The sequence below is a fragment of the Aedes albopictus genome, chromosome 3 (genome assembly GCF_035046485.1).
Source record: "Aedes albopictus strain Foshan chromosome 3, AalbF5, whole genome shotgun sequence".
NCBI classification, from domain to species: Eukaryota; Metazoa; Arthropoda; class Insecta; order Diptera; family Culicidae; genus Aedes; species Aedes albopictus.
The window spans coordinates 288561753-288584531 of NC_085138.1; the positions used below are offsets into that span (position 1 = coordinate 288561753).

General features: G+C 48.5%; 2 protein-coding genes across 2 annotated transcripts; both read right to left on the bottom strand.

Annotated features, from left to right (window-relative positions):
• Positions 1-1791: 1791 nt before the first annotated feature.
• LOC134291319 (uncharacterized) lies at positions 1792-5465 on the bottom strand. The gene is made up of 2 exons (XM_062858911.1): positions 3187-5465; positions 1792-3095 (listed from the first exon to the last, which is right to left on the bottom strand). Exon 1 carries the CDS (start codon positions 4913-4915, stop codon positions 3233-3235), a length of 1683 nt encoding a protein of 560 aa, XP_062714895.1. The 5' UTR covers positions 4916-5465; the 3' UTR covers positions 1792-3095; positions 3187-3232.
• Positions 5466-7707: 2242 nt separating this feature from the next.
• LOC134290767 (uncharacterized) lies at positions 7708-10775 on the bottom strand. The gene is made up of 3 exons (XM_062857963.1): positions 10191-10775; positions 7802-10135; positions 7708-7740 (listed from the first exon to the last, which is right to left on the bottom strand). Exons 1-3 carry the CDS (start codon positions 10773-10775, stop codon positions 7708-7710), a joined length of 2952 nt encoding a protein of 983 aa, XP_062713947.1.
• Between the last annotated feature and the right edge of the window lie 12004 nt (positions 10776-22779).

The following is a 22779-nucleotide window of genomic DNA, read 5'->3' on the forward strand; positions in this document are numbered from 1 at the left end:
CGGAGATTATAATCACCATGAACTGTGTTGGATTACCTCAGAAGAGGGCGATCTTAAACTTGATAAATTACTCGCAATTTATTGCATCTGGGATCAGCTTGTATGATGCATGAATTTTCCATGGCTTAACGCAAGTCGAGAATATCAAAAACTCTCTTCTTGATTTAATATTAGTAAACTAAATACTACTGCCGATTTGAAAAATACCAGAAGCAGTTGTACCGCTTGTTATCACCGACGATCACTATCCTCCAATAGAAGTAACATTCCATGTCATTAATTCTCCCAGTATTTTTATGAGAATCCATCTGTGATTTTCATGACAATTGCACTAGAATTTCCCTATGGACTTCTACCTGAGTTTCTAGAAAAATAAAATTTATACAGCATTTTGTGATAGCATCTCTAGGATTTTCCTTGAAATTTTTTCCAAGTTTTTTCCAAGATTTCCAGGAGAATTCTCTCGGGATTTCATCAGACATTCTAACAGGAGTTTTTTTTAACCTGTTCCAAGCAGTTCCTCGGAAATGGATTCCGGGAACTACTTCTTGGAATTCTATATCTTCTCCAGGGATTCCTCTAGCAGTTTTTTTCCAACTCCTTCATCAGTTCCAAGTGAATTTCTGCAGGATATCCTTCTACAAGAATTTCTAGGGTATTTCTCCATTGGTTTCCCAGGAATACTTCTAGGAGTTCCACAAGAACTCATGGAGGGGTTGACAAAGAAGTCGTTAAGTATTTATGTGAGAAGCCCTCCAGAGTTTTACTGAAAACATCTCTGACTTCACTAGAAATTCCTCCATAATTTATCCAGAAGTTTCTTCCAGGATATCTACGCAATTTACTTCGGGATGATTTATCCATGGTGTTCGCGCCCGCCGCGGGTTCTTCTTTCGGACACTTGTTGGAAAATCGCCTAATTATCGACGGAAACATTTTTATTAACGCGAACACCAAACTACTTTATTACAAAACGAAAACAAGAGGAGATGTTTCCTCCGCGGCGGTTTATTCTGACTGATTTATAAACAGCTGTTTTTGCCTACACTACCTACTCTGCTGATCGCTTATGTATTTACAAAGCTGATACGATCGACACGATCATCGACTGCAGGTATATAATGAGAAGGCAGAATCTAAAGAGAGACTCTCTATAAATACTGCTGCCTATCTAGGGATGCGCAAGCAAACTTGGCATCGATGTTTTTGTGTGTCTCGCTCTAACATTAGCCGGCCGCCTTGGAATCTGTGATTTCAACCTTCTCTATCTAACTTACACACTATTTACTATGACTGTTACCTATATACATAGATTTTGTTGTTTGTTTTGATTGCAATTTCTACTACTGGTTTCGCTGTTTTGACCTTCTACACATTGCTTCTGCTGCTGCTGGTTTTGGGTTTACACTACTGAATACGTTTTCTGGTAATGCAGCAAAGACCTTGACCTAGTTTGGCAGTTGATCTACGATTTGTTACTGCTAGTGTATCGGATTCTACCAACTGGAACGAAAGAAGAAACATCTGATGCTGATACTGAAGCTGGTGCTGCTGCGATTCTTAGATGTGGATGGACTCTTCATTGGATTGTGAATCGGGTGAGTAGAGGTGCGAAAACTTCGCCGATCGGACCAGACTGTCTACTGCTGCCCGCAGGTCAAGTCGCTGAAACATATGAACGGGTGCTTTTTTACCTTATTAATCAAAATTAGAAGTGACTTGCCTGGAACGGAGGCCAACCTGGCCTCCGTACGTGCCGGGTGGCACTTGTGACATATCCTCTCCGCATCGAGTTGATTGATTCTGCTGGACAAGTTGATTGATGAACGTTTTCTTCCAGGTTCTACTTCTATTGTTGCCCCAATGGACGTTTAACGAATTGCTGGCGATGGCCATGGGATGTGCTGGCTGGACTGCGACGACGGAATATCGCCCTTGACGGTGGAAAGTCGTCGGAACGGATGGATTGTTGCACCTGCCACTGGATTGGTGGAAATGCGACTACGGATTGTCGCCCTGGACAACGGAATCGAGCGGGATGCCGTTGGTACGGATGGCTGTTGCAATTGTCGCGACGAATTGTCGCGCTGGGACGGCCGGATGCCGTCGGAACTTGCAATTGTTGGTGGAGATCAGTAAAATACAAATGCTGGAAGAGATGAGAGGGTGCTTTTTAATCTTGTTAATCGCATTATAAAAAGACTTCCCTGGAACGGAGGCCAACGGGCCTCCGCGGGTACCGGACGGTACCGATGTCCCTCTCACTCTCGTACTGGGTGAACGCTTCGTTGGATTTGGGTTGGTGGTGCGGTGTTGGACGACATTTTACTGAACAAACTGGGCTGCAAACTGCCGCGACGGATAGTCGCGCTTGGACGTTACTGTGCCGCCGGAACTGATGATTGGTGATCTTCGGCGACGGGATTCATCGCGCTTGGACGGGACTGCCGTCGGAACTAGTGACTGCGGATCTGCGACGACGGATTGTCGTGCTGGGACGGGACTGCCGTCGGAACTGCTGAGTGGAACTGCGACGACGGACTGTCGTGCTGGGATGGCGGTTTGCCATCGGAACTTCGGCTGCTCGGCTGATCAATTTCGGTGGTGATGCTGCATGAAGATCGCTATCGCTGGAACAGATGAGAGGGTGCTTTTTTACCTTTATAATCAAATGAAAAAAAGACTTGCCTGGAACGGAGGCCATCGTGGCCTCCGCGGACGCCGGCTGGCATCGGAATCCCTCTCACTGTTCGCTGCGTTGACTATCTGAGTATTACCTACGAGCTGCTACTGGTTCGACGAAGCTACGTACTGCGAACGTCGATCTCACTGGCCAAGCTAGATGACGATCACTTGTAGCGCGCCAAGGGCAGAATGTGCACTTCTGTCCTCTACCAGATACGGTTGCAGGTTACCTCAAAGAGTCAAATTTGGTACTAAATATAGTACGAGACTAACAGGGCGCCGGAGCGCTGGCGTTGGACGCCGCTGGAGCATTCATGCTGAACGAACTTCATTTCATGCAACATCTAACCACCACCGAAACTATACAGACCTCGAATGACAGGGGTACGTTTGACGGGCTCGATTGGAATCTGCTCCAGATGACCGGAGCCAGGGGCGATCGTGACTGGGGAAAATGAGCGGGTTACTTTTTGGAAAAACACAATATACAAACGACTTAACTGGTATGCGGAGGCCGATGAATTCGACCTCCGCCGGTGGAGGAGACTTAGTTCTCCCCGTTTGACGATACAATATTGTCACGGATGGGCAGCACGCAGATCTTCGATACTGCTCTGCTGTAGCTGCCGTCTTTGGTCATAACCGTTACAACCCGCACATTCCCGTCTTCGCCAGCGTGAACCTCTGTCACCCGGCCGAGCTGCCATTTCAGAGGCGGTCGTTCTTCATCCTTCAGAACCACCATGGTCCCTACTGCAACGTTGTTCCGACGTACAGTCCATTTTGTCCGATTGTGGAGGTCCGACAGGTAAAGCTTGGACCAGTTTTTCCACAACTGCTGTGTGTACCGTTGAGCCTTTTGGAAGGCTGACAGTCGATTCTCGGGAATTCCATCCAGATCTGGTTCCGGAATGGCCGTGAGGGGACGCTGAATGAGGAAATGCCCGGGAGTTAACGCTTCGAAATCGTCCGGGTCATTACTGAGCGGCGTCAGCGGTCTCGAATTCAGAACTGCTTCCGCCTGGGCCAAAATCGTTGCCATCTCGTCGTACAGGAGCGTGTGCGTGCCGATCGTCCGTTTGAACAGCAGCTTGAACGATTTGACTGCTGACTCCCACAGTCCGCCGAAGTTTGGCGACCGCGCTGGGATGAAGCGGAATTCTATCTGCTCCTCGTTCGCTTCCCTGACTACGTCTGACTGGAATTGCTGGTTGATGAACAGCCGACGAAGTTCGTCTAGTTGACGTCTCGCTCCAACGAAGTTTCTGCCATTGTCGCACATGATTAACTCCGGCTTGCCACGCCGGGAGGAGAAGCGCTTCAAGGTCGCAATGAAACCTTGAGCGGACAAGTCTGCCGCTAGCTCCAAGTGTACAGCCTTGGTAACGAGGCAGATGTAGACGGCGACGAAGATCTTCACTGGCCGAGAACGTCGGTGCGGGTAAGCGACTTGAAACGGGCCGCAGTAATCGACTCCTACGCGCTGAAACGGTGGACAAGGAATGACTCTTTCCGGTGGAAGGTCAGCCATGAGCTGATCCTGGATCTTGGGTTTGACTCGAAAACAGGGCACGCACTCGTGAAGCACCTTCCGCACGAGATTCCGGACGCTTGTCGGCCAGAAACGTTCTCGGACGGTCGAAATGATCAGTTGTTGTCCGCCATGCAGCAACTTTCGATGGTAGTGCGCGACGACGATGTAAGCGAACGGATGTCGATGATCGAGGATGTACGGATGCTTGCGGCGGTTCGTGATTGACGCGTGACGAAGCCGGCCGCCGACGCACAGTATTCCGTCTTCGAGTTGCGGGTTTAGAGCTAGGATCTTCGACGATTCTCTAACTTCTCTGCCGCTCGTCAGGTCTGCCAACTCCTGCGGAAAGCTTTCTTGCTGACAGAGGCAAATCAACACCTTCGTCGCTTCTTCGAGTTCTAGTTTCGTGAGGGCTCCTTGGCGTCGCGTACTTCGGTTTGCCGATTGCGAATTGTAGCGGAATCGTAATATCCAGGCAGTGAGGCGCTGGAGGTCGCTGAACGATGATCGGAGGCTGAAGATATCGCTTGGTTGGATGACTGGAAGTGCTGCCGAGACGGTCTTGACCTCGAGATCCACCGGATCGAATTCGTCTTCGCTGATCGGTGGGGCTGATGGCCAGTTGCATCCGTCCGACCTCAGCCAATACGGCCCACTGAACCAGAGCGATTCGTATTGCAGCTGTACGGGAGCCATTCCGCGGGAAATGATATCCGCCGGATTCTGCAGTCCAGCAACGTGATTCCAGACACCGTCCTTCGTTATGTGCTGAATCTCCGAAACCCTATTTGCGACGAACTGCTTCCATCTTGACGGCGACGACGATAGCCAACACTTGACGATGGTTGAGTCCGTCCAGAAGAAGCACCTTGCACGTATGCCAAGGCTGCTCACGACCTTTTCGAAGAGGTGGGCTAGCAGCAACGCAGACGATAACTCCAACCGTGGGGTCGAGAGACGCTTGTTCCCTTTTTTCAGGTTGTCGAGTGGGGCGACTCGTGATTTCGCCGTCAGCAACCTCACACACACCTCCCCCGTTTCGGAGATGGTTCGCACGTAGAAGCAAGCACCGTACGCCTTGTTTGACGCATCACAGAAGCCATGTAGCTCGATGGTAGTAGCATGACCGCCGGTTCCTACCCAGCGGGGAACGGTTAGGTTTTCCAATCCAGCTAGATTGCGTCTGTACTCCTGCCATTGCTCCTGTAACTCGGGACTCAGAGGGTCATCCCAGCCGCAACTCTGCTTCCACAGCTTGTAGCGGTCAGGAGAATTTGTATATATTTTTGTAAGATAAGTATGTAAATATTTGAAATAAGATAGATTGTAAGGAAATACGATCTATCTCTAATAATTTGAATTGGTACATACCCCTTAGCTTAGGCAAATGAAAAGTCATCCATTAACAAACGCTTTCCGAGGTCGAGGCCATTTGTTTTCTGGATAAGGTGGGAAAGGGAAAGCAGCACGACTATCGGTCAAGTTATCCGCATAGCGGTGTAGTCACGATGAACACGAAGGGTTTCGGGAAATGACGTACTTCCGGGTACGTCCGAGATCATTCACTTTCCCTTATCTGAGGCTACCAAGACTCGATCATTTCGTCCGTGATAGCTCAAAGAGTTGGAAGTGTCCGCGTTTGCTTGTTAGTTTTTCGTGTGCCTAGAGTAGGTTTAATGTGATGTTAGATATAGTTAGATAGTTTAATTTCTGTGTTTCGTTCCATAGTAGGCCAAAAGTGTGCGTAGATAACTGTGTGCGATTGTTGAACGATAAGAAGCCTAAGGAAAGGTAAGAAATTGTGCTCGTAAGGTGCTCTTGGTGCCAGTGCTAAGCTCTTTGTCCCGCCAGTACGGGCATTCATCTTCAATCCGCAGATTCTCGCACCCAAACGTGACCGCTTCTCCCCAACGGACGAAAACACCCGGCGACCGTCAACCTGCCGGAAGCGGACGGATCCGTCACCAAATCGGTCCGAGAAGGCCCGGGGACCTTCAGGTGGACGAAGTCCACGAGCTGGTGCGCCAACTGACCAGCAGGGCATCAACCAAGTGCCAGAAACCGCCATCGCATAGCTACCGTCAACCGCCATTGCGATCACGCGGTGACGAGCCGATCAACGACAGCGCCTCAATCAACCAAGCCGCCGGTGAGTCAACGACCCGGCTTACAGGTCATCGACTGCTGAGGTTGAGTAAGCAGAATAGATCGGTGAGTCAACCAATTTCTTTTATTTGCGGAGTGCGGCGTCCGTATAGCCGAGGCGGTAAACGCACGGGTATTCAGCATGACCATGCTGAGGGTGACGGGTTCGATTCCCGGTCGGTCCAGGATCTTTTCGTAAAGGAAATTTCCTTGACTTCCTTGGGCATAGAGTATCTTCGTGCCTGCCACACGATATACACATGCAAAATGGTCATTGGCAGAGGAAGCTCTCAGTTAATAACTGTGGAAGTGCTCATAGAACACTAAGCTGAGAAGCAGGCTTTGTCCCAGCGAGGACGTTACGCCAAGAAGAGGAGGAGGAGGAGGCGTCCGCTGAGGGCGCCGCGGAGGATCTTTTTTTGCCAGTCAAAGACTGATGAGATGAAGTGCCATTAGAGCCAATCGACCCTTTTTGAACATCGAAATTCTTTTCGATAGCGTCTTGGGAGCCACCGTCTTCGGTTCCGTGAAAATGCGTGCGTGAGCCCGTCTTAGCCACCACTGCAGGAAGGTCGGATACTAGGAGCGCAGACATAGCCGTAGCTGAGCTTCCGATAAGTGACGTCACGGGAATAGAGCAGTAGAGCACTGAGCACAGATAGGGAGATAGAGAGGGAGTGGCTAGTAATCGCACACCAGCTAGGAGCTTGTAAATAGGGAACGAACACATCCAATGACAGGAATTCGAATTCGATCGTTGCAATAAAAATGTATGTTATCCTAGGTAGTAAGTGAATATATTCGTATCAGTTTCGTCAAATCCCAAATAAATGTGTTATTAGTTTCCATCCTAGCAATATGATTGTTTAATTGTATTTAGCATCACTGCGCGGTTTGCTGTAGTTTCGTGTCCCGTCCTCCACACGTAGAGTTTGATTGGGTTATCTTATGAGTGTCTTCCAGCTCAGTGAGGGATCTGGTGGTGAGAAGAGAGAGTTCTGCCAGTGATGAGAACTTCTCTTTAGTGGGATCGTAGGGGTTCAGGTGAGATCTCTCACCGTCGTCTCTGAGTGTCGTCGTGATTGTGCTGTTATGTTGTGGTAATAGGGATTTCCCGTTTGGCCGTTTTAGATCGTAGCCAGCTGGATCGATCCATAAATCCTTTCCAGGAAAACAAATGGACTCGCCCTTTGGGAGTCTCATCCGGGCAATTTAAAATTGGGCTCGTGGTCTCCTTTCGAGGAGTGGCGCATAAGCCACGTGTTTTATGCTGGATCGCCCAGCAGCGGCTACAAGCTCCTGGATGAAAATCTTGGCCTGAATGATGACAGGTCCGACCAGACCTAGCGGATCGAACAGGCGCGAAACGTCGGAGACTACAATGCGCTTCGTGATCACCGCAGTCCAGTTGAACGAGGGGAAGGTAAAACGGAAGACATCTGTAGCTGGATCCCACGCTAAACCGAGGGTTTTTATCGCTGTTTCGGCGGAATCTAGTGCGAGGATGGAACGTTCATCTCGCAAGTTCTCCGGGACGATTTCGAGAAGCTCCGCGCTGTTGGAGTTCCATTTTCGTAACGTGAAACCCGCTGAATCCGACAGCTCGATGACTTCCTTCACCAGCTGCCGACCTTCGTCAACTGTGTCAACTCCTGTGAGCATGTCGTCCACGTAGAAGTCTTTCTCGATGACTTCAGACGCTACGGGGTGAGACGCCTTTCCGTCTTCAGCGAGACGCTGTAGGCATTTTGTAGCCAGGTATGGAGCGGACGAGGTGCCGTACGTGACAGTAGTCAACTCGTACGTTCGAAGCGTTTCACTTGGATCGTTCCGCCACTTGATGCTCTGCAACGGGTAATCTTGGGGCTGGACTCGGATCATACGGTACATCTTGGCAATGTCGGCGTTCACGGCTATGCGGTGTGTTCGGAACCGTAGACAGATGCTGGATAGGTCGTCCTGCACGACGGGACCAACCATCAACGCATCGTTCAAGGAAACACCGGTCGACGTCTGGCACGAAGCATCAAAAACCACTCGCAGTTTTGTGGTCGTGCTGTCCGGTTTCAGAACTGCGTGGTGCGGCAGAAAGTACCTCCTGACTTCTTCTCCAGCATCTTGTTCCACTTCCTTCATGTGCCCTAGCTCGAGGTATTCGCGAATGAACTCGGCGTACATCGCTTTCAGCTCGGGATTAGCTGCGAATCGTCTTTCCATTCCCATCAGTCGCTTGATCGCTGTTGTCTCGGAATAACCTAGTCGACTGATTACACTCTCCTTCTTCGGCAGGGTCACAATGAATCTGCCAGCCTCGTCTCGTACGGTTGTACGGTTGAAGTACGCCTCGCAAGCTGACTCTTCCAGTGACTGCGTACTGTGACTTTGACAGGTTTCTAGGTCCCAGAACTTCGTGAGCTGGTCTTGAAGATCGTTCGTGGAGCAGACGAAAGTCAAGGATGGCGATCCACCGACAGGGTGATCGGGTATCTTGCCGGAGACGATCCAGCCAAACTCAGTATTCTGTAGCGTAGGTCCATCTTCAGTCGCCTTGTGTCGCTCGCTTCGAAGCAGGTCCATGTAATACTCTGCTCCGATTATGATGTCTACCGGTCCTGGTTCGTGGAAACGCGGATCGGCGAGGAAGGCTGCTTCGGGAAGGTTCCATCCGCTGATGCTACAACTGGCTGTCGGTAGCGAAACAGTCAGCCGCGGGAGAACGTTGAAATGCATCTCTTGCGAGAAAGCCGACATGTCCTCCAACCTTGGCCGAACTACAGCGCTGACGAGTTTCGTCGACGTGCTGATTGACGAACCGATCCCTTGAACGGAGAGAAGTGATGGCGACGCGTGGAAATGCATTCTGCTGGAGAACTCTTTCGTCATCAGGCAGTGCTGGGAACACGAATCCAGCAGGGCTCGTGCTAGCATAGTATTGCCGTGACGATCTTGGACCCTCACAAGGGCGGTGGAGAGCAGAATGTTGTGTGTGGGAGTAACTGGGAGTGCAATGTGTGTTTGAGTGGTGGATGTGGCTGTGTTGGTGGCTGGTGACTGAGTGCTCGGTCGTTGAGAGTTGCTGGGTGTAGTGTTGCTAGCGTTTGATGTCTGTGGTCTCGGGTTCGGTCTTGGTTGCGAGGATTGTGGCTGTTGTCTGGTTTGTGTCGGAGGATTTGACTGCGATTGTGGAACGGAGGATCGGATTGGTGCTCCATGCAGAAGAGTGTGGTGCTTCTGCTGGCAGTGACGACAGGTTCCCTTGTCGCAGTATCGGGCCCAATGGCCAAGGCTGAGACAGTTTCGGCACAGCCTTGCCTTCAAAACAACTTCTAGCCACTCCGCAATCTGCAACCGCTGGAACTTTCCACAGACGAAAGCGGGATGCCACGAATCTCCACAGAATGGGCACTTCCTCGACGGTTTGACGGTGGTATGGCACACGGATGGCTTCGATGTGCGATAATCGGAACCGCTCGGCTTCGAACTCGCGGGCGCGATGGATTGCAGCACTGCACAATGGCTGCGTAGAAAAGCGAGCATGTTCTGGTACGTTGGCACGTCCTTAGAATTGTGATGCGTTTCCCACTGCCGTAGCGTGGCAGGATCCAGCCGGGAATACACCATGTACGCCAGAATTGTGCTCCACGCAGCGGTATCTTCTCCAATCTTCTGCAGCATCTGGAGGTTTTTCTCGAACCCGCTGATGAGGTTGCTCAAGCCGTCGTAACTCTCGCGTTTCATGCCTTCCACGGCGAAAAGAGCATCGAGGTGGGCCTTCACTATAAGTTTTTTTGTTCTCATAGCGGGATTCCAGCGCCTTCCACGCTACGCTATAGTTTGCAGCTGAAAGCTCCACAGACTCGATCTCCTGCAACGCTTCTCCAGAAAGGGCCGACTTCAAATAGCTGAACCTGTCCATGTCGTTGAGCTGCTTGTTCTCATGGATCAGGCTGCAAAAGCTGTCCCGAAACGGGACCCACTCCTTAATCCTCCCACCAAACGACGGAAGGCGAATCTCTGGTAGCTTCACCTTTGAAAAAGATGATTCCGACCGGTCACCAGGTTGACCGATTCCGGATGTCGTCGCGATTGGTGGTAGGGGAGCTCGCTTCGATGTGAGACTGGCCTTCAGACGAAAATACCGCTCCTCGAACTCGGTAAGTGCCGCCAGGTTGGCCTTTTCGCGCAATCGTACATCTTTGTCGTCCTCATCTTCAGCGGTTTCGTCCGTTAGCAGCTCAATTTGTTCACGAATTCGGTAGAACTCCTTGCAGATTGACTCCAGGGAATCTAGGCGCACTGCAAGTTGTGCTTCGTCCTGAGTGGGATTGTACCTCCGCGCGAAAGTCTCCAATCCTTCCAGAGTATTCAGCACACGTTGCTCACTCTTAACAAGGGCACGTAGATCGGCCATTGCTAACTATTAAACCACGGCACTGCACTGTGATTAACTGCGTAAGGCGCAATTAATCAAATTTGAACACTGCACAGCACTTGCACTTGCACCAGAATTCACTCACGATCGACTCGACGTTCCACAAAATTCGCGACCTCGAGAGACAGATTGACTGCTCGACGACAATGGAGACAGCAGCGAGGGGGGTAACGACCAGAGATTACCAAACAAGCCAACAAATCCAGCGAACACCGAGACAAAAAAACTACTAGCGGACACCTCAGGGCTATGCTCCAAACAAGAAAAGCAACTCGCATGCACTCTAATCATTTATTTCCACCAAGGCCACATGCAATTTCCACCCAACATGCACTATACTTCCCAACAAATAAGATGTCCGTCTTCCGCTGGGCTCCTTTGCTTCGACGAAAGCGCCTTGGTTTCGTCCCGTTTGTCGTCCCGCAAGATGTCCTCCTTCAAGGGCGCTTTTCCTCGTGATGGCGCCGCGATCTCCTGGCTGGTTGTTGCTCCAAGCACCGCGCACCGCTGCAACGATGGCGCAGGAAACATTCACTGGCACTTGCCAGACTTTTCTTCTTCAGGAGCACTGAACACCGGCGGAAACTTCACTCCGCTGCCTTCCGAGCCGTGCAAATTTATTGCCGACGGCTTTCGCGCACTTATTGTCCGTGTTCTTCCACCAGCACTTCACACTGAGGACCTTTGGCTTGTCCTCACAAAAAACTCCGGGAAATGTCCCTAAAAGTGTCCGAAAACGCCTAATCCGGCTCGAAGGACCAAAATGTTCGCGCCCGCCGCGGGTTCTTCTTTCGGACACTTGTTGGAAAATCGCCTAATTATCGACGGAAACACTTTTATTAACGCGAACACCAAACTACTTTATTACGAAACGAAAACAAGAGGAGATGTTTCCTCCGCGGCGGTTTATTCTGACTGATTTATAAACAGCTGTTTTTGCCTACACTACCTACTCTGCTGATCGCTTATGTATTTACAAAGCTGATACGATCGTCACGATCATCAGCTGCAGGTATATAATGAGAAGGCAGAATCTAAAGAGAGACTCTCTATAAATACTGCTGCCTATCTAGGGATGCGCAAGCAAACTTGGCATCGATGTTTTTGTGTGTCTCGCTCTAACACATGGATATCATGCATAATTTCGCCAAGATGTCTCTGGTAATTCTATCGAGATTTTCTCGGAAATTTCTCCAAGAATTTTGCGTGAATACTTCCATGAGTTCCCCGAGATTTTTTTCCAAGATATCCCTGGGAACTCCTTCAGAATTTCCCCGGAAATTCCTTAAGAATATATCCAGAGATTCCAGCATTTTCATGGGAACTGCACAAGGTGTTTCTCGGGATTTTCTCCAAAAAATCCTCCATCAGCTCCTCAATTATTTTTCCAGGAGTTCTTCTAGAATTGCTGCAGGAGTTCTACGAGGATTCCTGGGGGACTCCCTCGAAAATTCTCGCAGGAGTTCCTCGGGTATGTCTCCAGGTAATCCTTGAGAATTTTTCCTGGAGTTTTTGAAGATTCTTTTCTGGAGTTCTTCTGCAATTCTAGCAGGGATTCCTCGGGACTTCCCTGTAATTTTCATGATATTGTTACAAGAGTTCCTCAATAATATTTCAAAGAAACCCTCAGGAATTTCTCCAGTTCATCGGAAATTTCCCCAGGAGCTTTTTGGGAACTCCTTTAGTAGATTTTTGAAGTTTTTTCAATAGTTCCTCGACGATTCTATCAGCAGTTCCTAGGGAATTCTTTAGCGAGTTTCTCGAAAATTTCTCCAAATTTTATCTTGGAAATGGGGATTTCTGAGAAACTCTTGGAATAATTCTTGGAAGTTTTCCCGGACAACATCGACAACTGCAGGACGCGTTCTCAAGGAATTTCTGAAGAACGTTCCGAGGAACTCCTGGAGAGGTTCCTGAGTAACTTTTAGGAGAACTCCCGAGCGACTTCTGGGATTATTTCTAAGACACTTCTGAAGGAATGCCCCAGAAACTCCTGAACTATTTCCATAGGAACCCTTAGAAGAATTCCAGAGGAACTGCTAGATGAATTTACGACGAACTTCTGCATAATTTCTCGAGGAATTCCCGCAGCAATTCCCGAGAAACTTCTAGGGAAATTATCGAGAAACTCCTAAAAGACTTCACGAGAAACTATTCCTGGACAACATCCACATGCATTTCCGAATAACTGCAGGAGGAATTCTCGAGGAGCTTCAGGAGAACGTTACGATGAACTGCTGAAGTGGTTTCCGAGAAACTTTTAGGATAATTCCCGAGCGACTTCTGAAAATGTTCCGAAAACACTTCTGGAGGAATGCCTCAGAAACTATTGGATGATTTCCATAGGAATTCCAGAGCAACTGCTGGATGAATTTCCTACGAACTTCTGCATAATTTCTCGAGGAACTTCCACAGCAATTCCCAAGAAACTTCTGGGGAAATTCTCGAGGAACTCCTGAAAGACTTCACGAAAAATTTCTGGAGTGATGCCCGTAAAATTCCCGGAAATCTTGAGCATAAAAATTTGAAGTAAATTTTCGAAAAACTCCAGCAGCAATTTCTGGAGTTCCTTCGAGGATTCCCGTAGTGCAGTAGTTCTTTCAGGGATTACTCCAAAAGTTCCTTCAGGGATCTTTCCAGTAGTTCAGTAGTTCTTCAAGGAGGATTCAGGAATTCATTCTGGAGTTCATCAGAGATCCCTTCATAAGTTCCCTCAGATATTTCGACAAAAGCACCTTCAGGGATTCGTCTAAAATTTTGATTAGGGATTCCTGCATTAATTCCTACAGAAGCTCCTTTAGGGAATAATCCAGAAGTTTCTTCTCCAGGATTGTTCTTGGATTTTTTTATCAGGAACACCTCGAAAAGTTCCTTCAGATATTCTTTCAGGAATTGCACCTGGAAGTCTTTCGGAGATTTTTCCAGAAGGATTAAGGTATGCCTCCAGAAACTACGCCAAGGATTTCTCTAGCAGTTTCTTCAGAAATTCCTACAGAGGTTCCTTCAGGGATTGTTCTAGGAGTTCTTTCATGGATTTATTTAGGAATATAATCAGGCCCTCCAGGACTTGCTTTATGGATCTCTCATAGACACCCTACAAGAATTCCTCCAGGATTTCTTTCAGGGAATTCTCCAGGATTTCATTCCGGACTTAGGCCTGAAACTCTTTGGGGGATTGCTAATGGAAATCCTTGGGGAATTGCTCCTGGAGTTCCTTCGAGGGATCCTCTTGAAAACACATCGGGGGTTCCTTCTGGAAACTCTTCGGAGATTCTTCCGGGAAATCCTTCGGAAGTTTAGCCTGGAATTTCTTCTAAAGTTCCTCCTGGAATTCCATCTAGGATTCCTCCTGGAATTCCTCCTGGGAATCATTCGGGGACTCCTCCTGGAAATCATAGGAGATTCCTTCTGCAAATCCTTTGAAGATTCCTCCTAGAAATCCTTTGGAGATTCCGCCTGGAAATCCTTCTAGAAATCTCCTGGTAATCCTTCGAGGATGCCTCCTGAAAATCCTTCGGGACATGCTCCTTGACTTTTTGAGAATTCCTCGTGGAATTCCTTAGGGAATCCCTCCTGAAATTTATTCGGAAATTCCTCTTATTGGGAGCTCATTAATAAATTTTCGGGAAACTCCTGCATGAATTTTTGGGGACCTCCTTGAGGAATTGGAAATGTATAAATTCATGAAGAACTTCTGGTGGAATCCCCGAAAAAAATCCTGGATATATTCTTGAGGAACTTCTGAAGAAATGTTATACGCTATTGGAGGCCCGACTGTAGGGTTTCATCTTTCTCTTAGATACGGCTACGCAGTCTTTTAACAGTGAAACGATGTTTATTAACTGCACAACGTTTCGCCTGAAGAGGACACTAATATCCCGTGTCGAAACGTTGGGTAGTTCATAAACATCGTTTCACTGTTTCACTGTTAAAAGACTGCGTAGCCGTTTCTAAGAGAAACTTCTAAAGATTTTTTCTAAAACTCCTGCAAACATTTCCGGTAAACTCCTGGTGGACTTTCTGAAAAATTCCTGGAGGTATTCTGGAGCCACTCACGTATAAATTCTTGATGAACTCCTGGAGGAATTCCTGGAAAACTCCTGGAAGAATTCCCGAGAAACTCCTGGGGGAATTCCAGAGGAACTTCTAGAAGCATTCCGGAGGAACTGCTGGAGGAATTTCCGAGGAACTCCTGAAGGGATTCTCAAGGAACTCCTGCTGTTATTCCTTAGGAACTCCTGGATAAATTCTCGAGGAACTTCTGGATAAATTCCCTGAGGAATTGCTGTTGGGAATCGACTGTAATCTTGACTCTATAGATTAACGGCTACGCAGTCTTAGGGTTCAAAAAACGAGTTTTATTATTCACCCGACGTTTCGACACTATCCCCGTGTCGAAACGTCGGGTGAATAATAAAACTCGTTTTTTGAACCCTAAGACTGCGTAGCCGTTAATCTATAGAGTCCCTGAGGAATTTCTGGATAAATTCCCGAGGATCTCTGGGAGAAACTCTTGAGGAACTTCTGAAGAAATTTCAGAGAAACTCCAGTAGTATTTCTTGGGGAACTCCTGCAGAAATCACTAGTGAATTACTGGAAAAAATATCCGAGGAAATTCTGCAGAAAATTGGAGGAATTCCTTAGCAATTTTTCGAGTAAATCCTGGCAGAATTTTTGAGATACTCTTAGATGAATGGATCTTCTGGAGGAACTCCCGAGGAACTCTTGGAGAAATACTTGAAGAACTCCTAAAGGGATTCCCGAAAAAGTCTTGGAAATATTCTCGAGAAGCTCCTGAAGAAATTTCACATAAACTCCTGCAGAAATTCTCTTTACGTAATTGCCGAGAAATTCCTAGAGGTATCCTCGAGGCACTCACAGATTCTTGATGGACTCCTGGAGGAATTCCTGAAAAAAAATCCTTAAACAACTCCCTAGCAGCTTCTGGAGGAATTCCAGAGGAACTCCTAGATGCATTCATGAGGAACCCCTGAAGGAATTCCCGAGGAACTCCTGAAAGGATTTTCAAGGAACTTCTAAGGGAATTTCCCGAGGAAGTCCTGAGGAATTTTTGAGGAATTTCTGGAGGAATTCACGGGGATCTTTGGGAGAATTTCTAGAGGAACTTCTGAAGAAATTCTAGAGGATCTTCAGCTGCCATGCTTGGGGAACTCCTGCAGAATCAGACACTCAAAAACCCCCAAAATGCCTACGTAACGCCTGAGTAACGCCTCTGAAAAATGCCAAATATCATCTGAAGCTGTCTGAAATGCCTTCGAAACCCCTTTACAACTCCCTCGGATCCCATGTCACGCATCTGAGACGCTCAGAAACCCCCCAAAACACCTACGTAACGCCTCGGAAACTCGTCAAAAATCATATGAAGCTGTCGAAATCTCCCTAAAACCCTCTCGGACCCGATGTAACGCACCTGAGACACTCAAAAACCCTCCAAAACGCCCACGTAACGCCTGAGTAACGCCTCTGAAACTTGCCAAAATCATCTGAAGCTGTCTGGAATGCTTTCGAAATTCCTCTAAAACCCCCTCGGACCCCATGTAATGCACCTGAAACTAAAACCCTCAACCCCCCAAAATCATCTGAATCTGTCTGAAATGCTTTCGAAATTCCTCTAAAACCCCCTCGGACCCCATGTAATGCACCTGAGACCCTCAGAAACGACCAAAAACGCCTTCGTAAGGCCTCTGAAAATCGCCAAAAAATCTCTGAAGCTTTCTTAAATGCATTCGAAATCCCCTTAAAACACTATCGGATTCCATGTAACACAACTGAGACATTTCGAAACTCACCGAAAATACCCCTGAAGCCCCCTTCCTGCTCTGGTACAACGCCTCTGACAACACCCCCCGCCCCACCCCTTCTCCTGAAACTCTCATCCCTCTGAAACCCCGCGAGGCCCCCTTTATATCCCCAGGGCACTCGCCCTCCTGAAACTTTCTTGGCGCCATCCACGAATTACGTAACGCTCTAGGGGTGGGGGGAGTATGGCCGAGCGTTACGGTTCATACAAAAAATTCGGGTTTTCATACAAAAAGCGTTACGATTTTAGCGTAACGTAATAAATGGATGCTGCCTTTGCAATCTTCAAGTCCATTTAGGTAATGAACTGAATCCATTTAGGTAATGAGAGTGCGCGAGATTTGTTATCGTTAAGAATAAATGGTTGAAAGTATTCCGAAGTGTTTCAAGTGTGTAAGTGATCCGAACGTCTTCTCAAACTTGTTTGGATAGATAAACCAACGAAGCGCATGCATAAGGAGTTGGGGGGGGGGGGGGGGGGGGGGTTTGGGGGTTAAACCCCCCTACTACGGACGCTTCATACACTAAGCGCCCCTCCACCTTTTGCCGAAATTGGGAAAAACCCCTCCCTTGGCGCCACTTCTGTGCACGGGCCTGAAACCAACATATATATATATGAAGGAATTCCAAAGATAATCCTGTGATTTTATTACATAAAGTTTTCCCTGGTATTTCTCGTTAGGATTTCTCCACTATAGCATCCGTTCTTCCAATAGTTCGTCCATAATTTTGGGACGAATACGCGTCGGAGAGCCAGTTGATACAATAAAAACATCCAGATTTTAAAAATTGTCTTCAATAACCAATAAAAACTTAGTCCACACATATGTATTAGATGGTCCACTCAACCGCTTTTACACATACACTGTGGTGCATAATTGATCGGACAAACGCCGATTTTCATACAAAATGGCCAAGTTTAAGATGCTGTAACTATGGTTTGCTTTGTTGGAATGAGCTCAATTTTTGACACGGAGCTACTAATATGCTGAATTTTGTGTATACAAAGTATAAAATGTTTCCGTTCACAGGTCTGGGCGTGGCAAGGCGTTGAAAATATTGCAAAAGTGATCGGACAGCGGTACCCCTTTGATTTACACGCGTGCCTTTGATTTACATGCGTGCTGCTGTCCGATCACTTTTGCAATTTTTTCAACGCCTTGCCACGCCCAGACCTGTGAATGAAAACATTTTATACTTTGTATACATAAAATTCAGCATATTTGTAGTGCCGTGTCAAAAATTGAGCTCAATCCATCAAAGCAAACCATAGTTACAGCATCTCAAACTTGGTCATTTTGTATGAAAATCGGCGTTTGTCCGATCAATTATGCACCACAGTGTACATATAATTTTCCCATAGCAATATTCCTTTATGAAATATTCAAGTAGTATAACCCAAGTGATTGTACTTTTTGCCAATTATCTCCAACAATTGTTTTTCCTGTACTTCTATTATTTACAAATTGTATTAGCTAATGAACACTGACACCGTAGCGCCGATATGATCCATGGTCAATTACTCCGTACAACCTTTGTAAACCAATTCCGCGACCGCGCGCCTCGTGTTTTTGTTGCCCGGATTAGCCGCAATGATGCTTCACAAGTTTCCCAGGCTGTTCGCTTCCCGGTTGACGGGCACATCAGGTCCATCCAGTCCAGACCGACGGCGAGGCCCCATGGATGCATGCAGGCATCCCACTACTGTCGCCATACAGGGACCACCAGGTTGAGCGCGCCTCTTTTTGTGCACCACCTCCGAACGCGAACGCCATTTGACCCCGGCTGCATAAAAGTAACGCAATGCACCTCCCACCTCCCCGGTCCAAGATTCAAGCTCCACAAGCTCTCTATTCATACAGATTATTTATATGGCTTATGCATTGCACTAGCTTTTCCAATAGGCTATGCTCGTTCAACTTGCCGGCCGACCGACCGACATACCGACGACCAACGGACAGGTCATAAAGTGAAGATATTGGATTGAAGATGCTGCTCATCCTCAAAAAGATGCACACCGCGATGCACATGTAGGTCCCTGTAGGACATGTTGGGGCGAAAGTTAGAACGTCCGTACAGCGTTCGTAGTGCGTCTTAAAGATAGTGATATCCGGCTCGATTTACCAAGTGTGTTGCCGCTGGGAACACTGTATTCACTCTGATGACAGTCAAAATGTTACTGCGACTGACATGGGAGAATTGTGTATAAGAGAAAAGAAGAACCAAAGCTTTGAGGCAGCAAGTGACTTGCAAATCCGTGCATCCTTAATGCATTTTCGTTAATTAGTGCGTCTTAAAGATAGTGATATACTTTAAACTATATCTAAACAGGTAACAGTGAGTGAAATAGTTGAATTGGTTCTTACTCTATTTACTTATATAAATTTAACTGGCTTACAGCACCTAACTGAAATGTGTGCACTATCTGGATTACGATGCCAACTGCAATTTATTAATTCCTAAAAGTAACTATTTAAATCCATGCAACATAATCCTAGCTTATCTAAACATGCATTCAATTACAGAAAGAACTAAATGTTATGTGTGGTTGGGAAGCAATTGGACATTTACGCGGTGAAAACACTGATAGTGTAAGTTTCAGTTTATATATATATATATATATATATATATTTATACCTAACCTTACCTATGCATTACCCTACCCAATGAAATATATTTACAGTTTAAAGCTGTACTCAACCGAAGCCCGATTTTGAGCCTGCTGAAAACCCAGTGTCCGAAAACCCAATTTGCCTGCCGCCGTAACAACGTCATAATATCGTCGTCTTGCCCCGCCTTCCCCTATCAGTAGTGTGGGCTATATGCGCGCCAGATGAGAAATGTGAACAAACGCGTGGTTATTTTTGCGCCGGTCGATCTTTTGTGTTTGGACTTGTACCTATGTAGTCGAAGTCGGTCGGGGGACTGCTAGTTCAACTTGCCACACAAAACAGGCGGCAATAAAGTCGAAGAAACTTAATTATCGTTCAAGAACCTCTTCCGCGCAGCACTTGCTGCGGAATGGCTCCTATCCCTAACCGCCACCGCGACCGCCGCCGCCACGAAGATAGGGAAGACGCAGGGAAACCGGCGGCGGCGTGGCAGAAATTTACCGGTGCTCTATTCGAATGGTTATCTAGATGCACCGTTGGTTGTTAAGTTAGGCAGTGCCAGTGGTGACTACGAGACGCAGGTCGGCGCGGCACTCGGCAGGCGGCTCCACTGATGACGGCGTAGTGCAATCTGCCAAAGTAAACATTGCCGGGTTTGTTGGAGGATGATAGGCGAATATAAATGGTTGCATTGTTGTTTGGGCCTATGTTGTTTCTAATGGACGCACCGAGACAAGTGCCCAAGAATGGCATGTGAATTTAGAGGAACTTGGTAACGATGAGCGAAGGATTTGGTTAGGATTGCATGCGAAAGTTGAACAGTTAAAAAATCTAGCATTAGCTGTAACAAAACGAACTCGTAGGTCATCCTCCCACACACCGTTCTCTTTCACACCGCCAAAGATCGTCCTCAGCAATCAACCCTTGAATACTCCAATTGCTGGCAAGTTCTCCTCGAGCATGATTCATTTTCGCAAAGCATACGAATTGACCGGATTCCGTACCCCAGCTGTTGTGCCCGGATCGTCGCCTTACACCTTCCAGCCGCGTAGTCGCCGGCTAAGAATAGGACTACTAACCCCAATTCAAGGTGTCAAGCGACCCGTGCTGAGGAATGAGTGATCGAGGGGGCGAAAAAGATGCTCGATCTTTAACGGAGCCTGTGGGGTACCTGGGCACCCCCCCCCCCCCCCCCCCCCAGCAAGCTGTCCCTTACCGCGTTAATTCAGGGCTCTGGCGTGGTGGACATTCTTTCCCGTACTACTCGTGGGATTTAATCATGAAGTCAAATAAACAAAATCAGAATCTAGGTGGAAAGAGTAGTGGGAACAACCCCTTCGCAAGAAGCGGGTTGATGAGATCTCCGACAAGAAGAAGTGAGGAGATAGGCGCTGGGAGTTGCGTACGCAGCTCAAGCGTGGGTGCTCCAGTCCACTTCCCGGCAAGCCAGCCGGTGGAGGTTATGGACGGAGCGTGGTTGTTGAGGGCCGTCAACCGAGAGGTGGCTGAGCAGCAGCTTGGCAAAATCATCGACTACTAAGTCGTCTGGTAAAATCAAGCGTCCACTAAGTCGAACATAAGCAAGGGCCTGAAAACGGCCTTGCTTCGACTTAGGGCGTCGATCGACGATGCCAAGCAGAAGCACGCGGCACTCGCGTTGCTGACTGCTGCAGCAGTGGAGCCTGCAATTGAGAAAGTGTCGAAGTTTACCAAAACGGAGGCCTTCTCCTTCGCAGGAAGTTCGAATAAGGCGGAAGCGACTGCTCGCGACAAACGGGGCAAGCAATTGCAGAAGCGGGCGAGGCAACCGTCAGGCGAGGAGCTGTCTGGCGGTGCCCGCAAGGCCAGGCGAATCATTACCCGAAAGTCGGTAATAATGCCGGAAGGTCGGACCCCAGCCAGGGTTCCCGGAAAGCTGGGAAGGGTGGGCCTGAAAAGGCTGGCCCGTCCCGGAACGATGGGAACAAGGGGTTGCGACCGCTGGTGGGCCCTCAACGGCCACAGAGCAGGGCGATCCAAAGGGAGGACCCTCCTTGGACGAAGGTAGAGCGGAAGAGGAAGAAGAAGGCGAATCTGCAGGTAGTAGCGCAGGAAGCCAAGCCAAGGCGTAGGAGGGCAGGTGCCAAGCGCGAGAAAGGCGACGCGATCGTCATCAAGACGGAACAGTCCAAGTACTCGGACGTCTTGAAGATGATGCGAAGCGACGCCAAGCTTGAGGGTCTTGGAGCCGACGTACGCAGTATTAGACGTACTCGTACGGGCGAGATGATCCTGTAGCTGAAGCACCAGAAGGAGCACAAGGGCGCCGCCTATAAGAGGCTGGCAGAAGAGGTCCTTGGTGAGGGTGTGCAGGTGAGGGCTCTGACACATGAAGCGACTCTGAAGGTCAAGGACATTGATGAGATCACCGAAGTGGAAGAGCTCGTCACGGCACTGCGGCAACAGTGCGATGTACAGGTGGCCGCCGAAGCCGTCAAGCTACGGAAAGGGCCAGCAGGGACACAGATAGCTTTGGTTCAGCTACCTGTGGTGGACGTCAAAAAGTCCGTTAAACTAGGGAGCATAAAGGTGGGTTGGTGTGTATGTCACCTGACATTCCACGAGCCACCAGAAGTTTGCTTCAGGTGTCTGGAACCAGGACACAAGTCTGGAACCAGGACACAAGTCTGGAACCAGGACACAAACTGTGCAGGCGATGCGGCGCTGAAGGTCATAAGGCCCAAAGCTGCACGAGTCCGCCCATCTGCATGATCTGTACCGGGGAATCGTCGAACAACAGACATCCGATGGGTGGTCCAAGGTGCCCGGCCTTCAAGAAAGCCGCAGTGAACAACAAACCACAGTGCAGGTAACGCAGCTGAACCTGAACCACTGTGATGCGGCTTAGCAACTGCTTTGTCAGGCGGTTTCTGAGTGGGAGACGGATATCGCCATCATATCGGACCCATACCGATAGATGATGGCTAGATACCATAGATGATGGCTACACTCACAGCGACCACCTGGCGGTTCGCTACAGTATCGACTACAACAACAGCAGACAGCGGATAGAAGAAGAGGCGGCTAGGCCAAGGCCAAGCCCTCGTAGGTGGAAGGCATCATACTTCGACGAAGAGGTATTTAGGGAAGCGCTCCGCCGTGAGCGAAACTTAATCGGTTTAGACGGCGACGAGCTGGTAGCGGTGCTCTCACGTGCGTGTGATGCGACCATGCCTAGGCGAGTCCACCCTAGAAATGGGAGGCCACCGGCTTACTGGTGGACCGACGCGATTGCGGACCTGCGCCGCGCCTGCCTACGGGCTAGGCGGCGGATGCAGCGAGCACGATCAGAGGTAGAGCGAAACGAACGGCGGGTGGTGTTCGCCGCTGCAAAAGCCGCGCTTGAGACCGAGATAAGAGCAAGCAAAAAGGCCTGCTTTGAGGGTCTCTGTCAGATTGCCAATACGAACCCGTAAGGTGACGCCTACAGGATCGTTATGGCCAAGACGAGAGGTGTAATGGCTCCTACACAGCAATCTCCAGAGATGTTGGAGGGGATCATTGGAGGACTT

Excerpts from the sequence above, each read along its gene's own strand:
- LOC134291319 (XM_062858911.1), bottom strand. The coding sequence starts at position 4,915 with ATGGCTCCCGTACAGCTGCAATACGAATCGCTCTGGTTCAGTGGGCCG.
- LOC134290767 (XM_062857963.1), bottom strand. The coding sequence starts at position 10,775 with ATGGCCGATCTACGTGCCCTTGTTAAGAGTGAGCAACGTGTGCTGAAT. Across the intron at positions 10,136-10,190 it reads TTTCAGCTGCAAACTATAGC|GCCCACCTCGATGCTCTTTT; the intron begins GTAGCGTGGAAG and ends CTTATAGTGAAG. Across the intron at positions 7,741-7,801 it reads CGTGGGATCCAGCTACAGAT|TCTCCGACGTTTCGCGCCTG; the intron begins GTCTTCCGTTTT and ends AGCGCATTGTAG.